Genomic DNA, 27,106 nt, shown 5'->3' with positions numbered 1-27,106 from the left:
TGTGTTCAACAGAAGAAAGAAATTCATACTGGTTTGGAACAACATGAGGGCGACTAAATGATGACAACATTTTTAATTTTTGGGTGAACTATCCCTTTAAGTGTGAACTGAATGTAATGTTTCAGACACTTAATTGCCTGCTTACAATTTAATAAAAATCTAAGTGTAAAGTAAAAGTGTAAATTTATTTTAAATGCAATTAGTTGAATTTAAGAGATGCAAGTACATCTATATATGTAATTTCATAGTTACTTCTATTGTCTTTGAAATATGCCTGACAAGCATTTTCTGTAAACTAAAATATACTTTAATGTCATTTCTATTGAAACGTGTATGCCATGTATTTGCAAATATATGTAATTAAACATTTGTATTGATGAAGTTTCAATTTATAACATTTAAAATATATTAACTTTAAATGTAATAAGAAACTACGCGTAAAATTATATACTTTACATGTATGTTAGTCAACACATCAAAGTAAGTGTACTTCTTTAAAGCATGACAAAAGATTATTAAAACATAATGATTTAAAATGTAACACTTTTACAATGTCCTTGTTGCACATTACATGTATTAATAACTATAATTTATGCATGATTACATGCAACTAACCCTAAACCACACCCTAACCCTATAGTAAGTATATGTAGTTTATTACTCAGTACTTAAATGTATAATAACACTGTAACTAGGACACCTTAAAATAAAGTCTAACCAAAAACCTTTTAAAACTGTACTTAAGCATCTTAAGTGGTCTTTTATTTCATTAATATATTATTTTAAAGTACTTTCATGATTTGAAGTATACACTACGAGTGCACATTCAACACAATTAAGCGCACTTGTTTTTCTCAAGGGTTATTATTTGAGCAAACCCACCTGCATCTGAAGAGGGTGTCCAGGTGATACGGAAGATCCCTCGCAGACACTCACACATGGCTCACACACACTGAACATGCATCACACGCAGCGCTACTACGGGTCAGGCCTCGGGCCGGGTCTCTGTGAGCAGATCTCCTCCAGCGAGCGTGAAGGGGAGACGGGCACTGACTCGGGAAGAGAGGGCAAACACATACAGGAGGAGGTCAGGGATCCAAACAGAGAGTGTGGATTCGGCTTTCTTTGTTGGGGGGGGGCATGTTGGTGTCAAAAGTGAACGAGAAAAAAAAAGAGATTGGATGGACAGAGGCCGACAACAGGGAGACGGGACAGAATGCTGCATTAGCTGGCACTGAGAGTCAGCAGTTTGCGGGCCCTGACTAAAGCTCCTGCCTTTTGTTCATCCGTGCGGCGGCTTTAGTCCCGGCCTTGTTATCGGGCTTAGTGAGAAACAGCTATCAGGGCTTCTGTCAGACAGAGCTCAACTGCTCCCACAATATAATTAAAAGAAAAACACATTCCCTCACACGCAGTCACAAACAGGCCCAAACAGGCCCGAACAGGCACAGGCCTCTGCCAGCACCCCTCAGCACAAGTTGAAAATGACTAAAAACGCTGGCAATTTTCGCATAGTAAATGCTATGGAAGTTAATGGCTTCCGTCAGCTGTCCGGTTACCAACATTCTTTAAAATATCTTAATTTGTGTTCAACAGAAGAAAGAAACTCATACAGGTTTGGAACAACTTGAGGGTGAGTAAATGATGATAAACATTTTTCATTTTTTGGGTGAACCATCGCTTTTTAGTATGTGCAATTTCATGTTTACTTTAAAATATGGTTCAGGTCTACTGCAGAATGTACTGACAAGCATTTATTGTAAACTGGAAAATGTCATTTCTATTGAACTTGTATGTCATATATTTAAATATATTTGTACTTGCCCATTTGGTTGTAAGTTGCAATTTAGTACATTTAAAATATAAAATGTAACATCAAATAACACACTATAATTACAATTCCACAAGTACTTCACAAGTACGTTAGTTAACATATCAAATGTAGGCCTACTTCTTTAACAGCCTACCTGACTAAAGATCATTAAAACACAATGTACTTTATATTAAAACTATTAATGACCTTATTACGAAGTGCACTTTTTAAAAGTCTCAAAAACATGGCTGACATCACAAACTACCTGGTAACCAATCAGGTCAACGTGTGATCGTCAAGGAGTGGATCTCTGAGCTGGAGGGAGTGAGTGAGTGAGTGGAGGCGGGGCTAATTTGCATATACTAAATGAGGCAAGGGTGTAGAGCTACATTCAAGGCATGAATACTTTTTTTTTTTCAAGGAGAAAACGTTTAAATATGTAATTTTGCTGATCAAAGATGAGTTATGAGGGATAAAATTATTGACTACAGAGGGACTTTAAGATTTTAAGTACACTGCAAGTGCACATTCAATACAATTATAATATATATGAATACATAATAATACAAAAATGCACATCTGGCACATTATGAACAAACAGCCTCCCAATAAAACATGTTCTGAACTGAAGCAGCTTGAATCATCTTAATTTTTCACGCATTAGAACCACAGAATCCAGTAAACATATTTATAATTCATGCTCATGCTCTTAAAAATGCATGATTACCTCGTACAACAACTAAAGCTACATTTCTGGAGTACAGGCCTTTCAATAAGACCTTTGTACATCAGCCTTATACAAAATTAAATTGCCACAAAACGTTATCATTATATTATGCTGAACTCATCCTCCTAATTAATCTAAAAATACTTGATGTACACTGCTGTGCGGGCCTTGAAAACAGGATCCCTTCTGAGTTTTGACCAGAATGCATGCTGTGTATTAATCCTTTGACAAGTACGATCACAGCTAACATTCAGATGTGTTTGTGCCGCCGCTGAGCCAGAGAGGGCTGTCATGTACAGGTATGAAACAGCTTCAGTCTTTTCACCAACACAGTGTCATTATTTTTGTCACAGCAATTCATAATATCACAGAAGTTATGGGATATAAGTGTATAGTTTGTATATAAACGCTGATGTCTATGGTAGATATTAAAATAGAGTAAATCATCTTTTGTAAGTAACTTGATGCTTCAAATAAAGATTGCATCGTTGCACCAGTGGCGACAAGTGACTGTTAAAAAATGTATGTCAGTGAATCATTCATTCAAGAGATTGGTTCAAAAACGCTGATTCATCCAGGAATGAAACAAGCAAAGTCTTTATGAGTGAGTCATTGAAAAAAGCATTCATTCAAATGAATTAAACATTTTGCAGCAATAAACATTTTGTCAAAACAGACAAAGCAATAATTTATTTAACAGGACAAGGTATTTACAGTGACAATGGCACAGAGAGATACAAAAAGTGACGTGTTCTTTACAAAACCCTATGCACAACAGCTGTTTTGAATTACAATATGATAAAAGATCATTCTCTCATAGATGAAATGTCATGTTCTTCTTTTATGCACAATCAAATGTTTATCCCTAATACATATTTACTATAAACAACAACTTCCATATCTTCATATCAACGTCCATTCTCACTGGGTGTCCTGAAATGAAAGATTAGAGAGGAGATTGATTAATTATGAATAAGAAATAAATGAAAAATTATGAAGAAATATATCAAAACGCATCTGACAAAAGTGTACATGTCAATTAGACCACCAATTTAGATTAGAATCTCATGTAGCGTCATTTTGAGGGTGTACAACCACATCGCACCTCCACCCATCTTCCCATGGGTGCTACACACACACACACACACACACACACACACACACACACACTCTCTCTCTCTCCACTCAAACACACACTAGTTCTGTCGAAGCGACCCCGGCAGCAGAGGTTACTCTGCGAGGTTTGGGGAGATGCTCGCGTTTGCTGTCTGCACCCTCGTCACCGCACCGGCCCACTGACAGGACCGGGTGGTAATTAAAGTGCAAGAGGTTTCACGTTCACACACACACACACACACACACACACACACACACACACACACACACACACACACACACACACACACACACACAAGAAAATACTGGAGATGTTGAAATACTTGAGAACCCAAAAGCTGTAGATTGATTTGTTAGCATTGAGGCGCTGCGTCATATCACTACGCCTGCTGCACCCATGGTACGGCCGCACAGTTCCTTGATTATTACGCCGGAATGAGAGTAGTTCCTAGCCATATAGGCTTTGAAAATCGCAACTTTTCATTTTCCGTCGATCTTAGTACACGGTTTAACTACAGAAGAGTCAAGTTTTAAATAGGAAAAATATTGAAACTCTTTGGTCATTTTGAAAGAAATGCTACTGGACTCGTCTGAATCAATGATCTATGCTAAGCTATGCTAAAAGTGGTACCGTCAGACCCGGAGTTCGGCTGAATGGATTCTAAAACGGTAAAACTCAACTGTTTAACTCTGGGGGAGTTGTAAAATGAGCATATTTCCGAAAAAAGTGGAGTATCCCTTTAAGGAAGACACATTGGGCCCTATCTTGCACCCAGCGCAATTGACTTTGTACAGCGACGCATGTTTCATTCCTAGTTTGCACCCGACGCACAGCGGACTTTTCCCTCCACAGACGCACGTCGGTAAATTAGGGAATGAACTTGCGCTCCCGGGGGCGGTTCAGCGAAAAGAGGAGGCGTGTTCCGGCGCAAACGTTCCCTGGTGCTATTTTGCAGTTTCAGAAAACAATTCCGCCACAGACCAGGAAAAACCTAGTCTAAAGTCAGTGGCGCATGTTATTCAGATGCTATTTTGAGGGCGCATGCTTGGCCATAATGTAGCGTGTGCACAACGCACATACACTTTGATTCTCTCATCTACACACAGATGCAGCAGTTTTCATTTTTTCAAACCATAGGCTACATTATTACAAGGAAAAATATTAACACACGAGGGAAATCATTGTGGTGTCCATGAAAATGTGAAAAAATAGGCATAAATCTAGCTTACACATTTACCCAAATTATTATACGCCTGTTTAACCGAAGCTAATTTGGGTGTGTTTCTCCATCCCGATACAATGTCACTTCTCTGTGTTTTACGGCCCTGACGAGAACGTCGGTCTCCTCGGCTGTGAACCGTTCCTGGCGTGCGTCTGGCAAATCCGCCATGGAACAAGCGCGCCTGCTCTTAAAGGGAATGTGAGATGTCGCTCTAATTGGTTTATTTCACACACCTATGAGTAATGAAGCTACTACCAACCCATTTTAGATTTGCGTCGAGCGCAAGAGTCATTTATCCCGCCGGTATAATAGCAACAGCGCCCAAGATCCGCCCACAAAGTTACTTGCGTTTCACGTTTGATACTTGCGTTTCAGATCGTTAAAATAGGGCCCTTAAACTGTTTACTCTAAAAGAATGGTTCCTGTAGTCAAATGTACTGTTAGTCACTTAAAAATAATGTGTCAGCTAAATGAATAATGTCAGCATGAAGCACATGCACACATTAAATCATAATCATAAACATGTCCATATTTATACACTACTCGTCAAAAGATATTTTGAAAGAACTCTCTTTGTGGAAACGGTGATATTTCCCCCCCCAGGATTCTTTGATGAATAAAAAAAGGTTTAAAGAACAGCATTTATTTAAAATAAAAAATCTTTTGTAACATTATGTGTCTTTATGCTCACTTTTGACCAATTTAATGCATCGTAAAATTTCTTAAATTAATACTTTTGAGCGGTAGTGTATCACAGTTTCCACAAAAATATGAAGCAGCACAACTGTTTCCAACTTTCATAATAATCAGAAATGTTTCTTAATCAGCAAATCATTATATCAGAACGATTTCTGAAGGATCATGTGACACTGAAGACTGGAGTAATGATGCTGAAAATTCATGTTAATTACTCCAAACTTTTGACTGGTAGTGTATGTGTAAATATATAGATCCACAATGGTCTGGACCTTGAGTGGGAATTTATTTCCCAAATAATCCCATAGAAGTCACTTGTTGTTTTATTGAAGTGGACCATGGGCACAGCAAAATAAAGACCTCATGGAGGTCCAAAAGTGTCTATGATTAAATGTAGACAGACCCAAGATCAAAACAGATTTTAACGAGGATTTAAAGAGGAGGGTGGTGAGTATAAACACAGGACGTCCTTGCAGTGACCCTCAGCGTCCATGATAGTGTCCAGTCAAAGACACACCCTGACAGACCACGTACATCAGCTGGGCTGGCTAGTGATCGGCACAAAAATAAACAGGTTGGGTCCGGTTACTGTCTGGATTTATATATTCTGTAGCTTTAATATGGACAGTTTATAATGATGGCCGATTGAACAATATGCCTTATGCTTACATGTTCAAATAACTTACATTTTAGGTACCCTTGTGAAAAATAATTATACTTTAGCATCAAATTTTACAAAAAGTGTAGTGTTTAAATAGTGGCCTTTTATTTAATTAACATTATTTTATCTGCAAGTAGTTTTTTATTTATTTATTTGAACCCCATACATGCACATTTAATACAATTAAGTGCTCTTTTTCCACAAGGGTACTCTGAAAAGAGTTTGGTCACATTAAATGGGAAGTAGAACATTAAAATAACCTACATTCAACAAAACAGTAAATATGTAAAAAAAAAAAAAAAAAAAAAAAGAGAGAGAAATTAATTTTAATATTTATTGTTTTTGTTAATCGACCTTTTAACCATACAGTTATCAAGTACTAAAATCTCATTTAGAATTCCTTGTATTGTTAATGTAATCTTTAAGCAATCAGAACCCTAGAGAACAGAACCCACTTCAGCATGAAATGGAAGTTGCGATAGCTATTTCTTCTCTATTGTGACGTATATTCCAATAAAATGGATAAAAATTAGGGCGGGACTTGATGTTTATCCGTTAGGAATTGGTTGGATCGTTGTGGTTTCCTATTGGTCGATCTCATGTGAGTGACAGGTTGCCCCGCCCTCGCGCGAGTAAACGCCATCAGAAACGGAGGAGGAGAACATTTTTTTGATTAAAGATTATGAGACATGAATTGTGATGATGTGCATAGATGAATCATCGTCGATAATAAGTACTGCAATATTCAATAAAAAACAAGAATGGTCTATTTTGATTTAACGCCATTTATAACAGGACTGAAGCCGCCAGATTTGCGGATTATACACTGCCCTCTGGTGTAAACTGAAGTTATATGTCAATGCCAGACAAAAGAAGATTTTTAAACTCGAATGAACTGTATTTTTTCAAACATTAGTAAAAGAGGCAGAACTTTCAAGCGTTAATAACATAATTGCCAATATAAATACGCAAAATGAATTATGCATTTTATATTATAGCTTGTGAATAACAATTTTAGAGCGAAAACCAACAAGTGTCTAAAGGCCAAAAAAAGGCATTCACTTCGGCGTCAGCGTGATTAATAATGGTAACAATGGTCAGTGTAATAATCGTTTAATCATCTCACATCACGTATAACTTATGTTAGCTAGAACAAACGCGACTTTACATTCAATTTTCATTGTGAATGGATAAAAAAAAAAAAAACTGAAATAATGAGCAACACCCACCCACTGCTCTCAGATTAAATAAGATGAGCCATAACACTCATATAGTGTGTCATATATTATATAGACGTGTGAACCATTGTGTAATTTACATTATTCCCAATGTTTTAAGTTTGCATTTCTTTAAAATAATTCAAACTTTCCAGTTTCTCGGTGAAATCGACCGGGTTGGACATATGATAGTCAAACATACCAATATATTTGACCTTGGAGACTTTGTTACCCAGTGTAAAAAAAAGCTTATATAAATGATCTCTTATTGTGTATTCATAAGAGAAAACTCACCGCCATCTTCAGCTCCGTCTTGCGCTCCACCTCCACAGACGATCACATCTTTTCCAAAGGGATTCTGACAAGTCCCGCCCTTGATTCATCACTCTTTGCTATGGTTGGTAAGGCTCTGTGAACGACATCTTTACGGTCCAATCGCAAACTACACATAACTCATATTAACCAATCGTAAACAAGGAGGCGTGGTTTGCTAAATACTGGTGGCAGAAAATAACGGACAGAACACTGGCCACGAGAAATGTCCATTTATGGAAATGCAGCCAATTTTAAAAATAGACATAAAAACATGCTTGGAACTAGTTGTGTTGACAAATAAAGTACCTGACTTTCTGTACAAAACTAAAACTAAAAAAGCTGTTGAAATTTAATAGAATGGAGGAGAATGGATCATGCAAGCACATGAATACTTCAACAGATCTTAAATATATGATTATAATTACCTTGTCAAAATATGAAACGGCATCACATTTGTGAGTTATGAAGGCACAAAGTTGCTATCAGAATAATGAACATACCACGCACATTTTACATCGCAAATGGGACCACAATGGTTTTCTTTATTCTAATATGTAGAGAAAAAACAAACAAAAAGATGGTGTACTTATGATTTGACTTATTTCATGGCATTCATGTTAAACCTGTCATAAACCTGTCAACCTGTTATTGTTCATTGCATTATCCCAATCAGTTTCCAGCAGTATCCATACTCATTTTCAGCATCAGACAAAAGAATTGCATACATGTTCTTGCAAAGGCCATATGCTACTACAAGAATGATGCAATATTAATCAAATTCCACATTTGAACAATGTCAAATGACTAGAAAATAGAGTTGCATTGTGTCAAGAGTTATACTTGTTTTTATGTTTATTTAAAAACCAGTTTACAACTCAAAACATTCCTCTCAAAGAAAAAGAAAGATCTTAAATGTAAAATGAACTGAATTTAAAAAATAAAAAACCCAAATGTCTGCAGATTAACAGCCAATAAAGTGTTCAAACAAGCTCACACATCCCTCATTATTGCTCTCTATATAACGATGAACATGTCTGATAATGAATCATCTACATGGGCACTCTGTGGCATTTTCACTTCCAGATTCAAGACCTAATAAAAAAAAAAAAGAAAACATCATCACAATTTCTAACCCAACAAGTCCTGAAGAAAAAAACTCATGTGTGATGTGCAGTGGTGACATAACATGGCATCACATTTTTTTAAATAAAGACAGCAATTATGAAATCACTTTAGAAAGAGAAAGCAGCTATGAACAATATTTTAAATCAATGATAAAACGATTCTACCCGAGACACTACAGGTTGAATACATGTTAAAATGATCGATCAACAGGAAGGCATTTCTGTTAAGAGGTATTGCATGCCATTTAAAAGACATTTTGTGCAAAACATATGCAAAAAGAATTTATAATGCTATTTTTATTATTGAAAAATATGTTCTTTAACTCCCACCTCTTGTTTAGTGCACTTTTATGAGTGCAAAAGTAGCTCATGGCAAGATGATCAGGGGAGGAGGTATTTTAGAGCCCAAAAATGGAGCATAGATCAATGCTGTACATGCCCTGAATACCATACTTCAAATGCCATCAGCAGTGTGTGTGGCACAGCACTCAACAGCGCCACCTGCAGTGTGAAGGCCACAGCACAGACACAGCCTGGACTAGCAGACCACTTTACGGTTGGTCCTGTGGTTAATGTCAGTGCTGTACTGAGAGTCCCAGTCCCTCTCAAACACTTCCTGTAACTGCTCCTGGACAGTAGGAGCTGTGGACTGAGCTGAAGTCTGGTTCACCACTAATGCAGAACCAGCTGTGTTCACAAAGTAGTCACCTGACCAGTTAGAGGTACCTGGAAAGTATGGAGACAGAATATCAGTACAGCAACAAGAAAATATTCGGTCCCAATTTATATTGAATATCTTCAATAAAGGGATATTTCACCGCTGGAAAGATGAATGTGTATTTAAATTGGGTCATTTATGTAGTAGAAATGTGAAATCATTTTAGAAGTTGGTGCCTTCTAGACTCAGAAAAGCCAGAAAATGAATTTTTGGCTCATGTGGATGAAAGACAACAACTCCCAGAATGCACTAGCTTCGCTGCCCTACAAGGCCACGCCTACCGGTTACAGAGGGCAGTATCGGAAGAAATTATAAAACTAGGCTACTAGTTGGCTCGAAACTGAAAAGACGCCGTTTTATCGCGAGATCCCCCTATGGGCGGGTTGAACACATGCAGAACGAGCTCCTCCTACTGTCTGGAGTCTCTCGCCTCTGGACAAAAGAACCTCTGATGAGCTAAATGAAGATTTTTGTGTCATCTGAGGTTTTTTTCCAGACACACAATACAGAAATCTCTCGTCTCCGGGGGACATGAGGGAGGGAAGCACGGTCATTCCAAAATACTACCGGGTTTCTACTGATACAAAGCTTAATGCTTAGTCGGTGAAGTATCCCTTTAACTACTATAGAGACAGAGCGCATTTAGGCCACGCCCACAACCAGGGGGAAAACAAACCAACCGTCCCCATTGACTTTGCATTGCGAGAGGCTGCCTCCTTGTCATTTCTTGCTTCTAACAAAAGACAGAAAAATGCCTAAAAGCTGCTATGTGACAAGGTGTACAGAAAACAAGCTAAAAAACCCAGAAAAAAGTTTTTATAGCTCTCGACCCCAAAAAACGAGTGTTTAGGACATAAAAGTGGATACAGGCAGTTGAGACAGAGCGTCACGTGTCTCATTACTCTGAGAACTAACGTACGCCCGCTGGAGGAGACCGTAATCGGCGACACAGGATAGTTTATCTTACAGAAATATAATATATAAAACTGACATTTGGATATTTGACTCACCAGTGACCAAATGTTTAACTTACTGCAGATGTAGTGTATTTTTAGTGCATACTGAGTGTCAGGATCCCACAATTTACCCATTCGTTCCAGCCTGTATCCACTTTTATGTCCACAAACGCTCGTTTTTTGGGGTCGACAGCTTATGAAAACTTATTTCTGGGTTTCTTAGCTTGTTTTCTGTACACCTTGTCACATAGCAGCTTTTAGGCATTTTTCTGTCTTTTGTTAGAAGCAAGAAATGACAAGGAGGCAGCCTCTCGCAATGCAAAGTCAATGGGGACGGTTGGTTTGTTTTCCCCCTGGGTGGGCGTGGTCTTCAGATTATGACGCGTTGCGCTCTGTCTCTATGTACTAACATTTAAATTCGTCATTTGATACAATGCACTTGTTGTGTACATACATTTATTTTTTTACATTGTATTTCTATTTAAAAATACCTGCATGTAATTACAGCTGTAATTATTTTCTGTAATTACATCTAAAATTAGGGATGCACAATATATCAGCCACCATATCGGTATCATATATCAGCCGATATATGGTCATTATTAATGTTATCAATGTATCGTTATCGGCCTGATAAGAAAATGTGGCCGATATATTAAAGCCGTTAAATAATGGATTATTTCCTTTAGCCGAGTCACTTCAGATGCGCACTGTTCGCCAAGATGGTTTTGAAATGCATGAAATATGATTGGAATCACTTTAAAAAAGGAAAATACAGTTAAGTGCAACATGTGCAGGGCAAGTCTAATGGTGAAAGTCTGAAGTTTAATGGTGAGAATTTTGTTTTTGTAATCAGGCTCTCAAAAATTATACAAAAATTTGGATTTAGATTTAATCGGCCAATATATCGGTTATCGGCTTTTAAAGGGTTAGTTCACCCAAAAAAGAAAATTCTGTCAGTAATTACTCACCCTCATATTGTTCCAACCCCGTAAGACCTTCGTTCATCTTCGGAACACAGATTAAGATATTTTTTATTAAATCTGAGCGCTGGCTCACTCCTCCGTAGGCTTCTAAGGGAATGAAACTTGCTGGCCCAGAAAAGTTATTAAAGAGATCGTTAATATAGTCCAAGTGACTCCAGTGGCTCAATCTTAAGTATATCAAGCGACGAGAATACTTTTTGTGCGCAAAAACAAACAAAAATAACGACTTTATTCCACTATTCATTTCCTTCTATCTGGGCCTCGAGTGAGTTCACGTAGTGTTTTAGCGCAGCGCGTCTGTGTTACACGTCACCACGTAGGCTCACTATTGGCCGACGCTTGTCATGTGTGTGATACGTGACGTGCAACACAGACGCGCAGCGCAAAAACACTACGTGAACTAACTCGAGGCCCAGAGAGAAGGAAATGAATAGTGGAATAAAGTTGTTATTTTTGTTTTTTTTGCGCACAAAAAGTATTCTCGTCGCTTGATAAACTTAAGACTGAGCCACTGGAGTCACTTGGACTATATTAACAATCTCTTTAATAACTTTCCTGGGCCAGCAAGTTTCATTCCCTTAGAAGCCTATGGAGGAGTGAGCCAGCACTCAGATTTCATCAAAAATATCTTAATTTGTGTTCCGAAGATGAACGAAAGTCTTACGGGGTTGGAACAAGATGAGGGTGAGATTTTCATTTTTGGGTGAACTAACCCTTTAAATATAAAAATGATTGTTATCTGCCAAAATATCACTGCCTCCCTATCTAAAATAACCCACCCTTAGACCTAACTATCCCACCAACCCTGCCCTAGCCGTACCCGTTTCTCTCCTCTATAGCAGTAAAAGCGTTTTGCAATACAACGTGAACACAATAAGTACATTGTACCTACAACTTGTAAAAGTTGCAAGTAGGCTACATAGTAGTTGCAAACTAACAGATCATACAGGAAAATGAATTAAGATAATTTTGAATCTAAAAATGTAAAAAGTAAGTAAAAAACAAGTCATACCTATATAAGCAACCTTATCTGTGACCATGTACTTGTTATGGTTGACTCTGGCAAAGGGAATTTTCTTCTGTCGAGGGTCAGAAGGCACGGTAAAGATTTTCTGTGAGGGGGAAAAATAGGTTGTATTAGCTTATTGCAGTCATACACAACTGTACTACTACAAATCAGCATATTAGAATGATTTCTGATGGATCATGTGACACTGAAGACTGGAGTAATGATGCTGAAAATTCAGCTTTGATCACAGGAATAAATTACATTGTAAAATAAAAATATTTTACTGTATTTTTGATCAAATAAATGCAGCTTTGGTGAGATTCAAAATCTTACTGACCCCAAACTTTTGAACAGTAGTGTGTATGCAACACAAGGTATGGCTGTAACATTCAGACCACACAGCCTGTCAAACACTTAAAGAGCAGTCCTGACGGCACTCACCACTTGAACGTCCAGCTTGTTCTTGTCCTGTAATGAAGCGAGCGAGCGGAGGAAAGGGAACATGATTGGGTTGGTGCTTTCCCAACAACTGATCAGCAGACGCACACGAACCCTGCGCTCGTAAGCCACGCGCCGCAGCTCGCCATCAATATCAGTCCAGTACCTGCGGGAAAATCAGCGAGAGCAGGGTTACGTTTGATCTGTTACAGAGGTTTACTTTGAAAGTTAGGAACATTTAACAGTCATACAACTCCATGCAGACTGAGACCATTGCACTGCTGTTCCTTTAAGACTTCTATGTGAATTACTGAGTCCTTAAAGCTTCACTCTGACTGGGAGAACTGAGATGCGAAACATCGAGAAAGCGTTGTTGCAGGAGGGTTATTATCATTCACTAAAACTAAAGCGAAAACCCTAAGAAAACTATTTTCATTACTTGAAATATAATAAACATTAACTGAGATGAAAAAAAACGTAAACGGCTAGTGGTCAAGGCAACATTTCTTATTTTCATTTAGTTGAAGTCAGTGCTATTTTAGTGTCATTTAGATGATTTTTTTGAATTTTGAATGAGATTTTATGTTTATTTTTTCCATTTTCATTTTAATTCCAGTCTAAGCTTTGAAATTTTGTTTACTTTTTGTGTACTTTAATATATATATATATATATATATATATATATATATATATATATATATATGTCTATATAGTTTTTATTAATTTTATTTCTGTTTTAGTTGTATTTTAACATGTTGTTGTACTAAATGACATGAGGTTAATGAAAATGGGAAACTGGCTGAAATAAAATAAGTATGTTTTTTTTATTGCATTTTATTTTAAGTTTTTTTTTTATTTCAAGTAAAGAAAATGTCTCTTTATGGTTTTAGTTTCAGTTATAATAATAACAACCCTAGTTTTAAGTTGAAGTACTAAAATAAATAAACTAGCATATGTAAAAACTATATAAACTATAAATGTATATATGTATATTTAAACAAAAACCAATAAAAATGCGAAACAATAACAACAAAATGACTAAAACTTCACCTAATTAAAATGAAAACTGAAAAAATAAAATTAAAAATATGAACAAAATCTATAATGGTATATCAATGACACTGGAATAACACTGTTGCAGTTTGTGTGTTTTTTAGATGCAAGAAACCATGGAATTTGGACTAGGGAGGAAGATTTGAGTTCCCTCACAACAAGAATTACTGATTCAAAAAGCGTATGATAAGCACATTTCAAAATGAAGATAGGTGCTGGCTGGTTATGAAACACGTGCAAAGAGGAAGTGGAGAATATTTTATAGACCTCTTGTGGCTGGAGAACTCCATAGTGGGAAGATAGTTCATCACAGCGATGTAGACAAACTGCTGGGCATCAGCGATCACACTGAGGATAGACTGCAGGTCTGAAGTCCGGCCGTCAGCGCACAATGAAGGAGGAGAGCTCTGTGTGACAGAGAACAACAGACGGTCCTTTAACTTCCTCTATCTTGACTCAAATAATGCCAAAGCGAACTGCAACCAGCAGAGTAAACAACACCAGAACGAGGAACAATACAAGCCACAAAAATTCCAGTGACAGTGTTACATTCATATTTGACTTTGCTTTATTCCCTTTCATGGCAGAGCTGATTTTTTTTCTGTGTGACGGTTCTCTCTTACTGATAGATAGACACTGGCATCGGTCCCATTGAGTGTGAGCTGCATCGGTGTGTCCTTATTGTACAGGGTGGAGTATTTGCTGGGCCAGTGTGCAGGAACGGTCTTGGTCTGATTCAGGTACCAATAAGCCTCGAAGATCTTCCCAAGGTCCTCAGCAAGACAGCTGCAGTCATACACAACTGCACCCAGCTCCTTCACCTGAACATATACAATATATACAACATATAAGATCACGCAGATGTGAAATATATATATATATAAAGTCTTAACAAAATGTACTAGAACATCTTTCCTCCTGTAGAATTTTGTTATTCATTACCATTCAAAAGTTTAATGTTTTTAAAGACATCTTATTCTCACCAAGGCCACATTTATTTAATCAAAAATACTGTAAAAACAGTAATATTGTGAAATTTTATTACAATTTTAAAATAGCTGTTTTCTATTTTAATATATATTATAAAATGTGATTTATTCCTGTGATGCAAAACTTAATTTTTAGCATCATTTTTCCAGTCTTCAGTGTCACATGATCCTTCAGAAATCAATTTTAATATGCTGATTTGCTGCTCAATAAACACTTCTTTATATAAATAAAAAAAAATTTTTTTTGCTGCTTAACGTTTCTGTGGATTTTTTTTTTTTTTTAGGATTCTTTGATGAATAGAAAGTTCAAAAGAACAATTGTTTGAAATAGAAATATTTTGTAACATTATAAATGTTTTTACTATCACTTTTGATCAATTTAATGCATTCTTGCTGAATAAAAATGTACATTTTACTGATCCCAAAGTTTTGAACAGTAGTGTAACTTTATGTACATGTATCTATTACAATAGATGTGTAATATCTAGTGTACGGGGGGGGCGATATGACCAAAATCTTATACCATGATATGAGTAATTTTATTCCACGATAACGATATACACCGCCCGGCCAAAAAAAAACTTGCTGTTTGGATTTAAATAGACAAATGATTAAGAGTCAATGATTGAATCATTATTGCACTGATTATTATGTTTCGACCATGTTATATGTTTGGCAACAGTTCTTTTAACCATAACTGATGAAGTGTGTAGCTTGTAATTTCTTAAACAACCATGTAGGAAGACACATCATGGCTATATTCCAGGATGACAATCAAGATTCATCAGGCTCAAATTGTGAAAGAACGGTTGGGAGAATGAAGAATCATTTTCACACATGAATTGGTTCCTCTCAGTCCAGATCTTAAATACATTGAAAGTCTTTGGGATGTGCAGGAGAGGTGCATAAATCTTGGGTCAAGATCTAACATAACATGCTAGAAACATAATAATCATTAAGCATTTGCCTATTTAAATGCAAACGGCGACTTTTTTTGGCAGTGTAGCCTATATCACAATATAGTTATTTTTGCTTTAAATAGGTTATATACCTATTGCTTTATAATAAGGTTATGACATAAAAACATTTTTACACCATTCAAATTTCATAATTCTCGTCACCATTTTCAATATGAGTATATTGAACGAGTATATCCTCCACCCCTATTACTGTGTACGGGGCATGTATGAGTAGGCGGGGAAGCAAACATTCCCAAACACTGATCTCAAACCATGTTGCATTTAAAGGTTATATGAAAAACTGACCAAAAATATGACTGACCTGTGTTAGTGACCTCCAGTCCATATTTGCGCTCCCTATGTAAACATGCTTTTTATCCACGATCCAGAATTTAGTATGCAGGACACCTGTCGTCAGCTCTCGCATATTCACCAACCGCACATCAGCTCCTGTGGAAAACAAGACATTTATACAACACAGCATTCTGAGGTTTCTTCTAACGTTTACACCTCTGCGCTGATGTATTTGATGTTATTTTTGCGTGGCTGTTGAATACCTCAATGTTACGCTGACTTACCGGAAGCGATCAGGAAATTAACGTCATCCAGAGGTTTTGTCTCTGACGGTTTATCGACTGCTATTCGGACAGACACTTTCCCCGAGAGCTGCCCCAATTCCTGCAGAATCTGCTCACCCTAAGACCAACAGATCACTTGGGTAAAGACAATGTCACGCCAAGCCAACGTAAAAGAACTAGCGGCGATGAAAGCTGAGTGTTTTATCGCCTCATCTCGGGTAAAAAGCTGCGCTTGAACACACCAAAAGGACTACTGTCAGCTAGCACGTGTGTTCTGCGTGTAAGGAAATAACTGTCTATATCAGCAGGTATCAATAGCCGCGTTTCCATTACCCTACAAATTGCGCAAATTGAAATTGCAAATTGAAAATACGCCCAATGGAAACACGTCAATTTCGCAAAAACTCACATTTATCCCCAAAAAGTTTTTACGCTCGCATGAGGTGGTTTTTCAGGTTTTAGTCGTATAACATCGGTTAATGGAAACGGCGTCATTTCGCAATAGTTTTTTGCCGACATTTAGGCAAAAAAGAGTTTTGCGCAAATCTGTAATGGAAACGCGCCTATTATATATTCATCATTCAAAAAGAGCAACCGAAACTAGGACTGCACATACAAACCTTAAACAAAACTATTTGGAAGTTAGAACAGCCTGCCGTTTATGCCATCTTGACTTTTTTGCACGCTTTTATCACTTTTGCTTTTATTCTCGCTCGCTAAGCTGACCAGCCAATCAGAGTTCTGTCTCTCAACGACAGCGCAGACGCCGATAAAACATCAATCAGCCAAAATACTCAAGACCTTCGGCTTGGTGTATCAGGGCCTTAAGACGTCACTAACAAAGCATATTATTCAGTGAGAGTTCAGTCAACTTTACATCCAAACCTGATTAGCTGTGGCCTCGTGTGTGTGTGTGTCTTTATTGGTGAGAGTCCAGTAGAAGGAGGCGATGTCCAGACTGGTTTGAGCGCCAGATATAAGGTTGAGCCAGGCCTCATATATAGACTGGTGAGTGGTAGAGGAGTTAAACACTAGGCCCTCAGGAATACTCTCCACTAACACAATCCTGTAGATGACACATATCAACTATAGTTGGAAACAAAGCCACAAATGCAGACTTCATTGAAGGTGCAGATGTGAAACCATGTGCTACGGTTTACCACATATACCAATGGACCACTAAAACACTCCATATAAAACACATGTTTGGCACAGAATAATAAACGACCCAAATAAAGGTCATTGGCGGGTGTCTACCTGCAGGGATCAGTACAGGTGTCTCTGATTAGAAGATGCTTCTGCTGTCCAGATGATTTCGAGGAGGAGGAGGATGTCGCCATAGGAACAAGCAGGGATTGGAGTGACAGGAGTATCAACAAGACTGTGGTTAAACAGGTGAGGATGATCAGACACCTGTAATACTAAACACAGAGATGGAATATGTTCAAAACGCCTGGGCAATGATAGAGATATGAGGGATAATGTACAGTTAACTGGCCATTACTAACAAAACAAACAGAACCCCAAAGTGGTTCATTTATGATGACCATTTGTACATTATCCTGCTGATTAAACAGATTTTTACCAAATAAATGGACATGTAATTTAAATTTAAATTATTTTATCAAAACAATGGAGTGAAAACATGAGGTACAATGTAATTAACAGTAGTTATACACAGTATATCAGTACCAAATCTGTTATTGGCTAATATTAGAGATTGGACCAAAAAAACATTCACAAGGGTCAATTTTTTTAAATTGAGATTTATACATATTCTGAAAGATGAATAAATAAACTTTCCATTAATATATAGTTTGTTAGGATAGGACAATATTTGCCTTTAATCGCCTTTAAAGTTGTTCATTTATGTTGGCGGATTGTGCTGCATTCACTCACTAAAATATCTTCATGGAACATGATCTTTACCTAATATCCTAATGATTTTTGGCATTAAAAAACAAAAAACGATCATTTTGACCCATACAATGTATTGTTGGCTATTGCCACAAATATACCCGTGCGACTTGTAACTGGTTTTGTGATCCAGGGTCACATATATCAGCTGACACTGGATATTTAGCCTTCCTAAGTCTTTCGAACAGTGGCTATTTTGCCTGAATTAGTAACAATAAAATTACGCACATATTTTTTCATGTGTAAATTTCTCTCTTTCAACTATCATTTGTATAATATGCTAAATTACTACAGCAAACATCTACATTTCTGTAAGAGAACTGATCATGCATCTGGGCAAGATTGCTGCCATCTGGTGAAAGTTCTAGATTGTAAGCTTAGAAAATACACATTTGGATATTTGTTTAAACATGATCCAACTATTATTTGTCAAACTTTGTTTAAATATTTTAATATAATATTTCACATTTTGCCGTAATGCTTAATCACAGACTCCCGTTCATTTCTCTCTCTGTCTGTGTAAGTGTGTGAATCTTTTTCACTCTAGATACTTTATAGTCTTACTCCTTTATTTCTGTGTGTGTTTGTTCAACATTTTTATATGAATTTTATTCAACACATTTTAGAAAAAACTAAAATGTGTTGTGTTACCACAAACACCCAAACTGTGACTTTTTTTTTGATCATTCAGATTGTACATCTAAACAAAGCCACCAAATATAACTATAATGATAATTATATTAGAGTCCATACCAACGGACAGTATCGTTCTGTTTATTATAAGCGTGTGCTGCAGTTTATGTCGTCTGTTGCTTTAAATGCTCGAGCTCTTAAAAGCAGGATGGGTTCTGATTACACGTTCGAGCTTCAGCAAGAACCATTGAGGTTCATTCTCATTCTCAGCGTCAAGCGACCCATTAGGATAGGTTTGTTACCTTTTGTGAGCCATGATGTCCTTCTCCTCTGCATAGCTCCACATCAACCATCTGGAGCAAAACGTGAAAACAAAGGAATTGTAGTTAAGTTTGTACATTAATTTGTGAATTACAACCAATAGATAATGCATAAACAATAAGTGAATTTAAGGAGTGTGGAAGAATCACAATCGATTTGAAAGCATTTAAATGCAGACATAAATAATCATGGAATGTATAATCTACCTTTTCGTACGGTATATCCGACTTCATTGCGTCTAGGAGGTTCACCGGCACTTTAGGAGGAAATACAAATCCTAAAAAATACGAGATGAGTCAGTCTTGCTCTGGGGAATCTGTGTTCATGTGAGCATGTAGACTGGGTTGTGTACGTGTTTGTGCACGTCTTTGTATGTCGCCATTCACTCCTGTTCCGAGCATTTCTATAGACACAGGCCTTTTACCAATTCATTATACAGAAAGAGCCAGAAGTCAGCATTAGTGGCTACACCGAACAGCCAGATGACTGACCCATGAGCAGTCTTGATGAGCTTGGCAAATCCTTCACACGAAACTGGCATTCTGGGATATCATCTGACTTAAAAGTGGAAGTGTTTTTGAAGATGTAGAGAAAATGAAGAAATGTAGATGCTGTGCAGGTTATGAGAGTCATGAGCACAGGGTCATGTGACTGAGGTTCCTGATAGTAACGTGATCTAGATGTGGGGTTTTCTGCTGTAGTTTGAGTGTTTACAGGAGGAAATGTAAGAAAAAATGTCTGCCGTTTCATATAGTGCACACATTACTTTTGAACTGCTTCATCAAGTCTAATTAATTTTCACTTAACCCTATAAAACCTACTGAACACAATCATTTTGAAGGCCCCAACATAATCAAAACTTTGCTGAAAAAACTGTTTTACACCATTTTCTACATGCCTTCAGTCTTCTGATTGATACATGTGTTTTTTTTAGCAAGTAAAAGGACTTTTAGAATAACTGTAAAACTGTCCTCCAGGTCATGGTTCACGTGTCTTTTTGCTGTGAAAACTTTAATGGTAACATGTTAACTAGTTAACTAATGAAACCTTATTGTAAAGTGTTATCACTTGATTTTTATAAAACAAATTGTTATAATTTTAGTATTGTTACTAAAATTGTACAAAACATTTACTAGACTGCAGCAACCTAGGGTTAGTTGATTATCAATACATCATTTTTTAGAAAAATGTTAAAATGTAATTAGGAAATAGGCCTATGATACAGCGTTTTTGATGAAGAATGTTTATGTTTCTCTCAATCATCATTACATTACACTGCATTATATGTTTTCCTCCCACAACTACAGAGCTTTGACCATAAAACTAACTAAGTTAGTTATTTAAATTTTTTTAATTTAATTTAAATATCATCTTACTGAGACATATTTTTGGGAGATGTAGTGTAAACTAATATCCATAATGCAGTTTATGCAAGTAGTCTGCAATACTGATTTACATTATAAGCTATCAGAATTGCATCTTACTTTTTGAACATTATAATTAAACATCATCTGCACTAAATTGCAAATTGTTTTCCTCGTCTAGAAAATGCCGCCTAGATAGGAACCTCATAGGGTTTGAGCCACAGCCATGCACTATTATGTAGTGTTCTGTATCCACAAGTGTATTATTCTACATCTAGTAAAGAACACATTAACGTTAGTATGTGTTGCATGTATAACATCTGTCAACACAGCATAGTTGTAAAGACAAGGGAAAGGAAATGAAGGACATACCTGTGATCTAACAGCTCACAAAGCAAACCATTCCGTCTGAGGCGCAGCGGTATCTCAGCTATCAATGAGCACGATTTACAGAGGAAAACAAGTGCTCTCTGTTCAAAACAACGAGGAGTAATCGCCGTAAACAATGAGTATACTTCACTGTTTGCAGAGTACACTAGTCAGCAGCCCTACTCGAGCTCCTGGCGAGTTCACTGTCAATGTCACGTGATCACATTTTAAGTAACCTATGGGGGAACGCCATGAGAGTGACGTAGGAGAATAAATTAACCTCAGTGTTATCTGTTGATGAAAACGGCATTCTTATTGTTATTTCGCGTATTATTATATAATTATTTGCTCTCTGGGCATTGTTTTAATTTAATTTGTAATATGAACCACATGATTTTATGTAGATAAAAGCTAAACTGAGCTATGTTGCGACTGTAGCATACTATATTACTTTTTTTTGCGTATAATCCCAATATATTTTTGACATTTAAGAAGGATATCATTAGTTTGTACGTTTCCTGAAAAAAACAAACACCTGTTTAATTTGTTTATTATTCGTTATTCTACGCAGTTCAACAGCGTTTAATAATTGGCGAGTAGTTCAAGTTCATGTTTGACGACTGTGAACAAAATTGTAGCCTATGCCAGAAAATGAACGACACTATATTTTATCGTTAAAGCTAATGTTTTTAAATTACATGTATTTGTTTTAGGAACTCCTTTCGACTTCAGGAGCAAGAAAACAACCGAAAAACAAACAGGTGAAGTCTGTTTATTATGTTATGTGGGTTTTTTTCTCCAGCAGAGGGAGATGTAGGACTGTATTTCAATGCAAGACTAACGCAGTGTCAGGCTGATAATTAATTGAATTTAGTTTATGATGCCAAAAAAATAAATAAATATTGTGGTGAGGTGAGAGAAGCAGACACGAGAGCAAATGTTTAATTCTGTATTCATGCTAATCTCCGAAGGCAGCTACTTTAAATAATACTTCATCATTACAAAAGTGGCAGACAAAACCATTTACATGGTGGTTTATAAAATGACACCCCCGGAAACCTAATTTATAGAGATTAATAAAATATATATATATTTTTTTTGATAATGCTCAGTTTGAAAGATTCAGGACTGAATTAAATGTCAATCAAGGCTAGACTTCGTAAATGTATATTTCTCAATATTTTTAAGGCACAAAGCTTGAATCATATAGTTGGAAAATGTCAACATAAAAGTCTCAATTCATAAAATGAACAAACACGTGTGTATGAAAAGTTTCGCTATGAGTAGAGTGTTTTAAAGTGGCTCAGACCGGTATATCTGCCCTTGGGCTGTACGGCAGTTATGGGAGAGTCAGGAACCTGTCGCCAGTCCAGGATGCAGTCAGGTGTCTATCCTTAAAATAGAAAAAAGAAAGGGGACCTTACCGTTACTACACTAACATTTTTTTTTGTCTGACATTAACGGATGAGTTTAGCATTTAGACTGCCCCTCTTCTTTTTCTGTCAGAACTTATTTTAGTAATAACTTATGAGCAGAGTAACCCTTATAAAGATACAATGAATTAACATATCTGTTCAGTCGTTTAACAAAAGACAATATTGTGTTTTGTCAAAATAATTCATCTAAATTCATGTTTCTTAAAAAAAAAAAAAAAAAATCATAATTATGACCAACCATCAACAACAAGAACATATTGCTACATTTTTATGACCCACCACATCCTCCTGCAATTATAGCATACATGTCATGGACATATATATAATCCTGTGCAAATTTTCCAGGAACTCTAAATAACTTCTTTTTTTTTTTTTTTTTTACTGACGTCATTTTCGAAATATTGTAATATTACAATATACGGATTACATTATAAATAGTGTCAGTTTTAAATTAAATTTCTTTTTAAATAATGAAAGAAAGCAATCTTTATAAATGATTTTCCTGTAGGAATGTAATATGTTGTTGCACTGCTAGTACAGTTAACCACCTGTGACATGCCGTGTCAGTAGTGTGTGTGTATTAAAACAGGTTACTTCATTAGTATATTCACCTGTAAGAAGACACTTTAACAAGACCTGAGGTCGTAGTCAAGTCACAAATGATACAAACACCCATGTTCAATTGTCTGCATTTTGAGCGCAAAAGTAGACATTTGATTGGTTTCTATGAAAATGTGAGCTGAACGAGATCGATGACTGTTTATCCCGTGCTTTTATGAAAGAATACACGTCATCATGCCTGTGTTCTCCTCTATTCTCAGGTTTTGCTCCCCTGTACACATCATAAACCCAGGTTAGTTATTTCCCACCTGCCCATTTGTTTTTACCTGTTCTGAAACGAAACCTGTGTTGTAAACCTGCCTCTTATAATCCCACAAAACTTATGCAATTTCCTGCCAGATGAAAGGACACTTTAAAAACACACTTTATTGGCAAATATAGTCCCCCTCCACCCTGCCATTGGAAATCTCCTTCAAACAGCCTGTGCGCGTGTGGGGAGAGAATGAAAACAGGACAGTATTTGCTCTCTGGGTCTGTATCTCTGATAAATGTCACCTGTATTTTCTCGACAGGGATTCATCCACAATAGAGACTTGAATGTGTGTGGCAGGGTGAAATGAGCGCGAACACACACACACACACACACACACACACACACACACACACACACACACACACACACACACACACACACACACACACACACACACACACACACACAGTGGTGTAAATGTTGACTGAGAGTGATTGTAGGATGTTTTGTCACATGTGTGAGCTTCGGAAAACTCTTTAACTTTTTGCCTGTTTGTCTTCAGGCTTTTTTGAACTTTTCTGCCAGGATCAAGAAAAAGAGAGAAACCTTCATGACCACCCAAACACGGAAGTAACCAGGACACACCTGGAGTCATAAACTGTGGCAGAGGGCCAAGCCTTTGGATCATATGCAGATAGAGAGCCAATACCTGAAGCACAATTCCTGGTAAATGAACAATAGTACAAAAAAGAAAGGAGTGATAGATGCAATAGTGGTAGAAAGACTGATGTGGATGTGTGTAATACGGTTTACTCCCCCATCTGAAATAGTTTACCATAGAATATAAATTGTTTGGACGGTGATTAAGGCTTTTATGCTCTCTTATGTGACCGTTTCTGATACGGTGCCAATACATGGTGCGCGGTTATCATACTTTCTCACAATAATAGTTTATGAATATATGATTTTACATCATATATACATCATCTTGTGATATGTGTAGTGAAAACCAACCCCACATTTGTTCTGAAATACTCTAAACGTGGCTGTGAAATAACCTGCACATCAGGTTGTCGCGTTGGCCACCTGCATCATCCCTGACCAGGATGCGGTTTGTAATCCTGAGGCTCGGAGCCGACCATTGTCAAAGTCACAGAGCGTGGAAAGATCGCAGACACAAGCTTGTACACACCCGCTGCATTTATATTACACAGCCTCTGGCAGACCTCGCCCTTTCCAATACAGATTCATCCCGGCTTATCTTTACAGCGCGGTTCTCACGGTCCGCTTCAACCAGATCTTGATTAGGAGAATTAATAATTCTGATACTGAATGATCTGATGCTTGAGGTGAATTACAACACTATATTTTTTATTCTTTGATAACCTATTATAGGTTGTGTCCCTTGTAGTTTTTCCTCAATAAACTATTACTGCTTATTGATTATACGTAAGGCAGTTGTTGTAGGGATGTAGAATATGGTCATGCAGAATAAGGCATTAATATGTGCTTTATAAGTACTATTAAACAGCCAATAAGCAACTTTAATAGGGAAGATGTGTTCCCTAATCTAAAGTATAACACAAGATTTTATCTTAATATTTCAATAATTTAACAAACACATTTGCACAGTTGTCTTATGCCGTTCGGCTCACAACTTCAAAGTCTTAAGTCAACTGAAAAGCTTTACAAATAAACCTATATTATTATTATGGAACTTAATTATTATTTATTGAATTAAACTGACACTCGCAACTTTAAAACCTAAGTCAACTATAACCAGGTAACATTTAACATTAGTCAATGCATTAACTAGCAATGAGGAATACATTTGTTACAGTATTTATACATTTTTGTTAGTAATGTTGTTACAAATACATCTGTTCATTGTAAGTTCATGTTAGCGGAGGTCCAATAAATAAATTAACATGAACTAAGATTTATAAATGCTTTAGAAGATTTTTTCATTATTAGTTCATGTTAACAAATGAAACCTTTTTGTAAAGTGTTACCAATTGAAAGCGAACAACTGAAGTATGATAATTGATCACTATCTTATATTTCTGCTAATGAACTATACACAAACGTAAATGATATTTAAAGGGGCAGTAAGCGATTTCTGAGAAATGCTGCTGAAAGGGGATTAGACCGAGCACCAAAACACATTTGAATCAGCATTAGGGGGAAGGCTCTCCTAACTGTTTTTGCTTTGTATTTGCAGTATGAGTGGGTGAAACAAACCAAGGGAGCAAGACAGCAAGAGAGAGAAACGTTTGTTCACCTGGGTGAAGGCTGGAAGATCAAGGTGGGTCATAGTGTGGAGGAGGGTATGCCGGGGTGTAGGAGGATTGGTTAATGGTGGTTTGAAGGTGCAGAGTGGCATAAGTAACTCATTACCCCGCCTGGTCGAACAATGTGCGGGAAGGGGTGGACCGGTAGGGACCAGGTTATTGATCCAATCTTCAGTGTGTGGCCCACTCACACTCCATGACAGAGTGATAAGCCATGATTGAGCAACAGAGCTGACTTAGAAACCCTGCAGAGTCAAATTAAAATTAAGGTTGAACGCTAAATACACACTTTTTAAAGTCAGATTTTGAAAGGTGAAATGTGCCATCACATGCATTATCAAACACATCTAGAGGTCTAGTTGTGCTAAATAAATGCTGTAGCAACAACTTTGTGTGGATTTAGGATTAATGCTAGCTATGAAATTAACCTTAGCAAGACATTTTATTTAAAAAATGTAGCCTTGATCTGAGCTCGAGTCTGGCTCATGGTCCTTTCCTGATCCCATTCTCTCCAGTCAATCCCTGCCATTCATTGAACTATCTTTGATTTTGCTGTGATAAATTTAAATACACTTTTGGACAGTGCTGGTAGACAAATATAAAATATATATAAATACATTTTTAGACAAATGTTTATTTATTTAAAAGACCAAAATGACATGATTTTGCTGTGATGCAGGTATATTCACTGTTGGACAAAGTTGGGAGACAAAAAAAAAAAAAGAAGTGCCTATTTATTTATTTAAATAACAAAAATGACAAGTGATTTTGCTGTGATGCATTCATTGTTGGACAATGTTAGTAGACAAGTAAAAATTGACATTCATTCATAAACATTTATTTAAAATGCAAGTGAAAGTGTGTTTTAAGAGAGTTTATTTCTTTGTTTAAGTCCACAGGGCCAAAAGTGCCTTTAGTTGAGACGCCCTTTAATGAATGTTTTATGTTCTTAATTATTTTGTTATGCAGTAACCATTTCGTAAAAGGTGCTCGAGGTACAGTAACTATAGACTATATATAATGGCTCAGTGTTTTGCAGGCGCTCCGCTGCACATCGGGCCTAATGTTTTTCCGCTCGGCCCTCTTATCTACCTGATTGCTAAAAGGTGATGCAAAATTTTTTCATTGTTAAAATACTTCTCTAATCTCATATCCAACGGTTCTGTAGTGTAAAAGGCACGTAGGAGTGGGCTGGATACCGTTATATGCTGATGAATCAAGGCTGGTCTCTTAGTAACGCCAGGTCGTTGATATCTGTTCTCCAATTCTCCCTCTGTTGTGCGGTTGTTCTCTCTTCCCCCTCTCCCCGGTCATGTCTAGTCTTATCAGCTGCTGTCCTTGGCCCCCACACCTGTAACGGAGGGCCACAGCTCAGCACAGGCT

At 36.9% G+C, this 27,106-nt stretch overlaps 1 protein-coding gene and 2 long non-coding RNA genes across 4 annotated transcripts; 1 reads left to right on the top strand and 2 right to left on the bottom strand.

Annotated features, from left to right (window-relative positions):
• Positions 1 to 3,198: 3,198 nt before the first annotated feature.
• Positions 3,199 to 7,785, bottom strand: LOC311290544. The gene is made up of 2 exons (XR_014627406.1): positions 7,748 to 7,785; positions 3,199 to 6,123 (listed from the first exon to the last, which is right to left on the bottom strand). It is a non-coding gene; the product is annotated as an uncharacterized lncRNA (long non-coding RNA).
• Positions 7,786 to 8,290: 505 nt separating this feature from the next.
• pld3 (phospholipase D family member 3) lies at positions 8,291 to 21,415 on the bottom strand. 2 transcript variants are annotated; one of them, XR_014627452.1, is made up of 13 exons: positions 21,186 to 21,415; positions 19,656 to 19,726; positions 19,431 to 19,481; positions 17,836 to 17,999; positions 17,464 to 17,644; positions 16,579 to 16,696; positions 16,323 to 16,450; positions 14,676 to 14,873; positions 14,320 to 14,459; positions 13,003 to 13,165; positions 12,565 to 12,664; positions 9,223 to 9,618; positions 8,291 to 8,860 (listed from the first exon to the last, which is right to left on the bottom strand). XR_014627452.1 is itself a non-coding variant. In XM_084409460.1 (12 exons), the coding sequence occupies exons 2-12, from the start codon at positions 19,680 to 19,682 to the stop codon at positions 9,431 to 9,433; spliced, it is 1,458 nt and encodes a 485-aa protein (XP_084265586.1). In that variant the 5' UTR covers positions 19,683 to 19,726; positions 21,186 to 21,400; the 3' UTR covers positions 8,291 to 9,430. The 2 variants fall into 2 exon arrangements, 1 of the variants encoding a protein (XP_084265586.1); XM_084409460.1 differs by having other exon boundaries at positions 8,291 to 9,618; positions 21,186 to 21,400.
• A 2,171-nt stretch (positions 21,416 to 23,586) lies between these two features.
• On the top strand, positions 23,587 to 26,317 carry LOC311290174. Its single transcript, XR_014627341.1, has 3 exons — positions 23,587 to 23,710; positions 23,995 to 24,158; positions 25,654 to 26,317. It is a non-coding gene; the product is annotated as an uncharacterized lncRNA (long non-coding RNA).
• Positions 26,318 to 27,106: the final 789 nt, after the last annotated feature.

Source organism: Rutilus rutilus (assembly GCF_951802725.1).
Source record: "Rutilus rutilus genome assembly, chromosome: 5".
Classification (NCBI taxonomy): Eukaryota; Metazoa; Chordata; class Actinopteri; order Cypriniformes; family Leuciscidae; genus Rutilus; species Rutilus rutilus.
The sequence above is the reverse complement of the archived record's forward strand: the minus strand, read 5'-3'. Positions and strand labels throughout refer to the sequence as shown.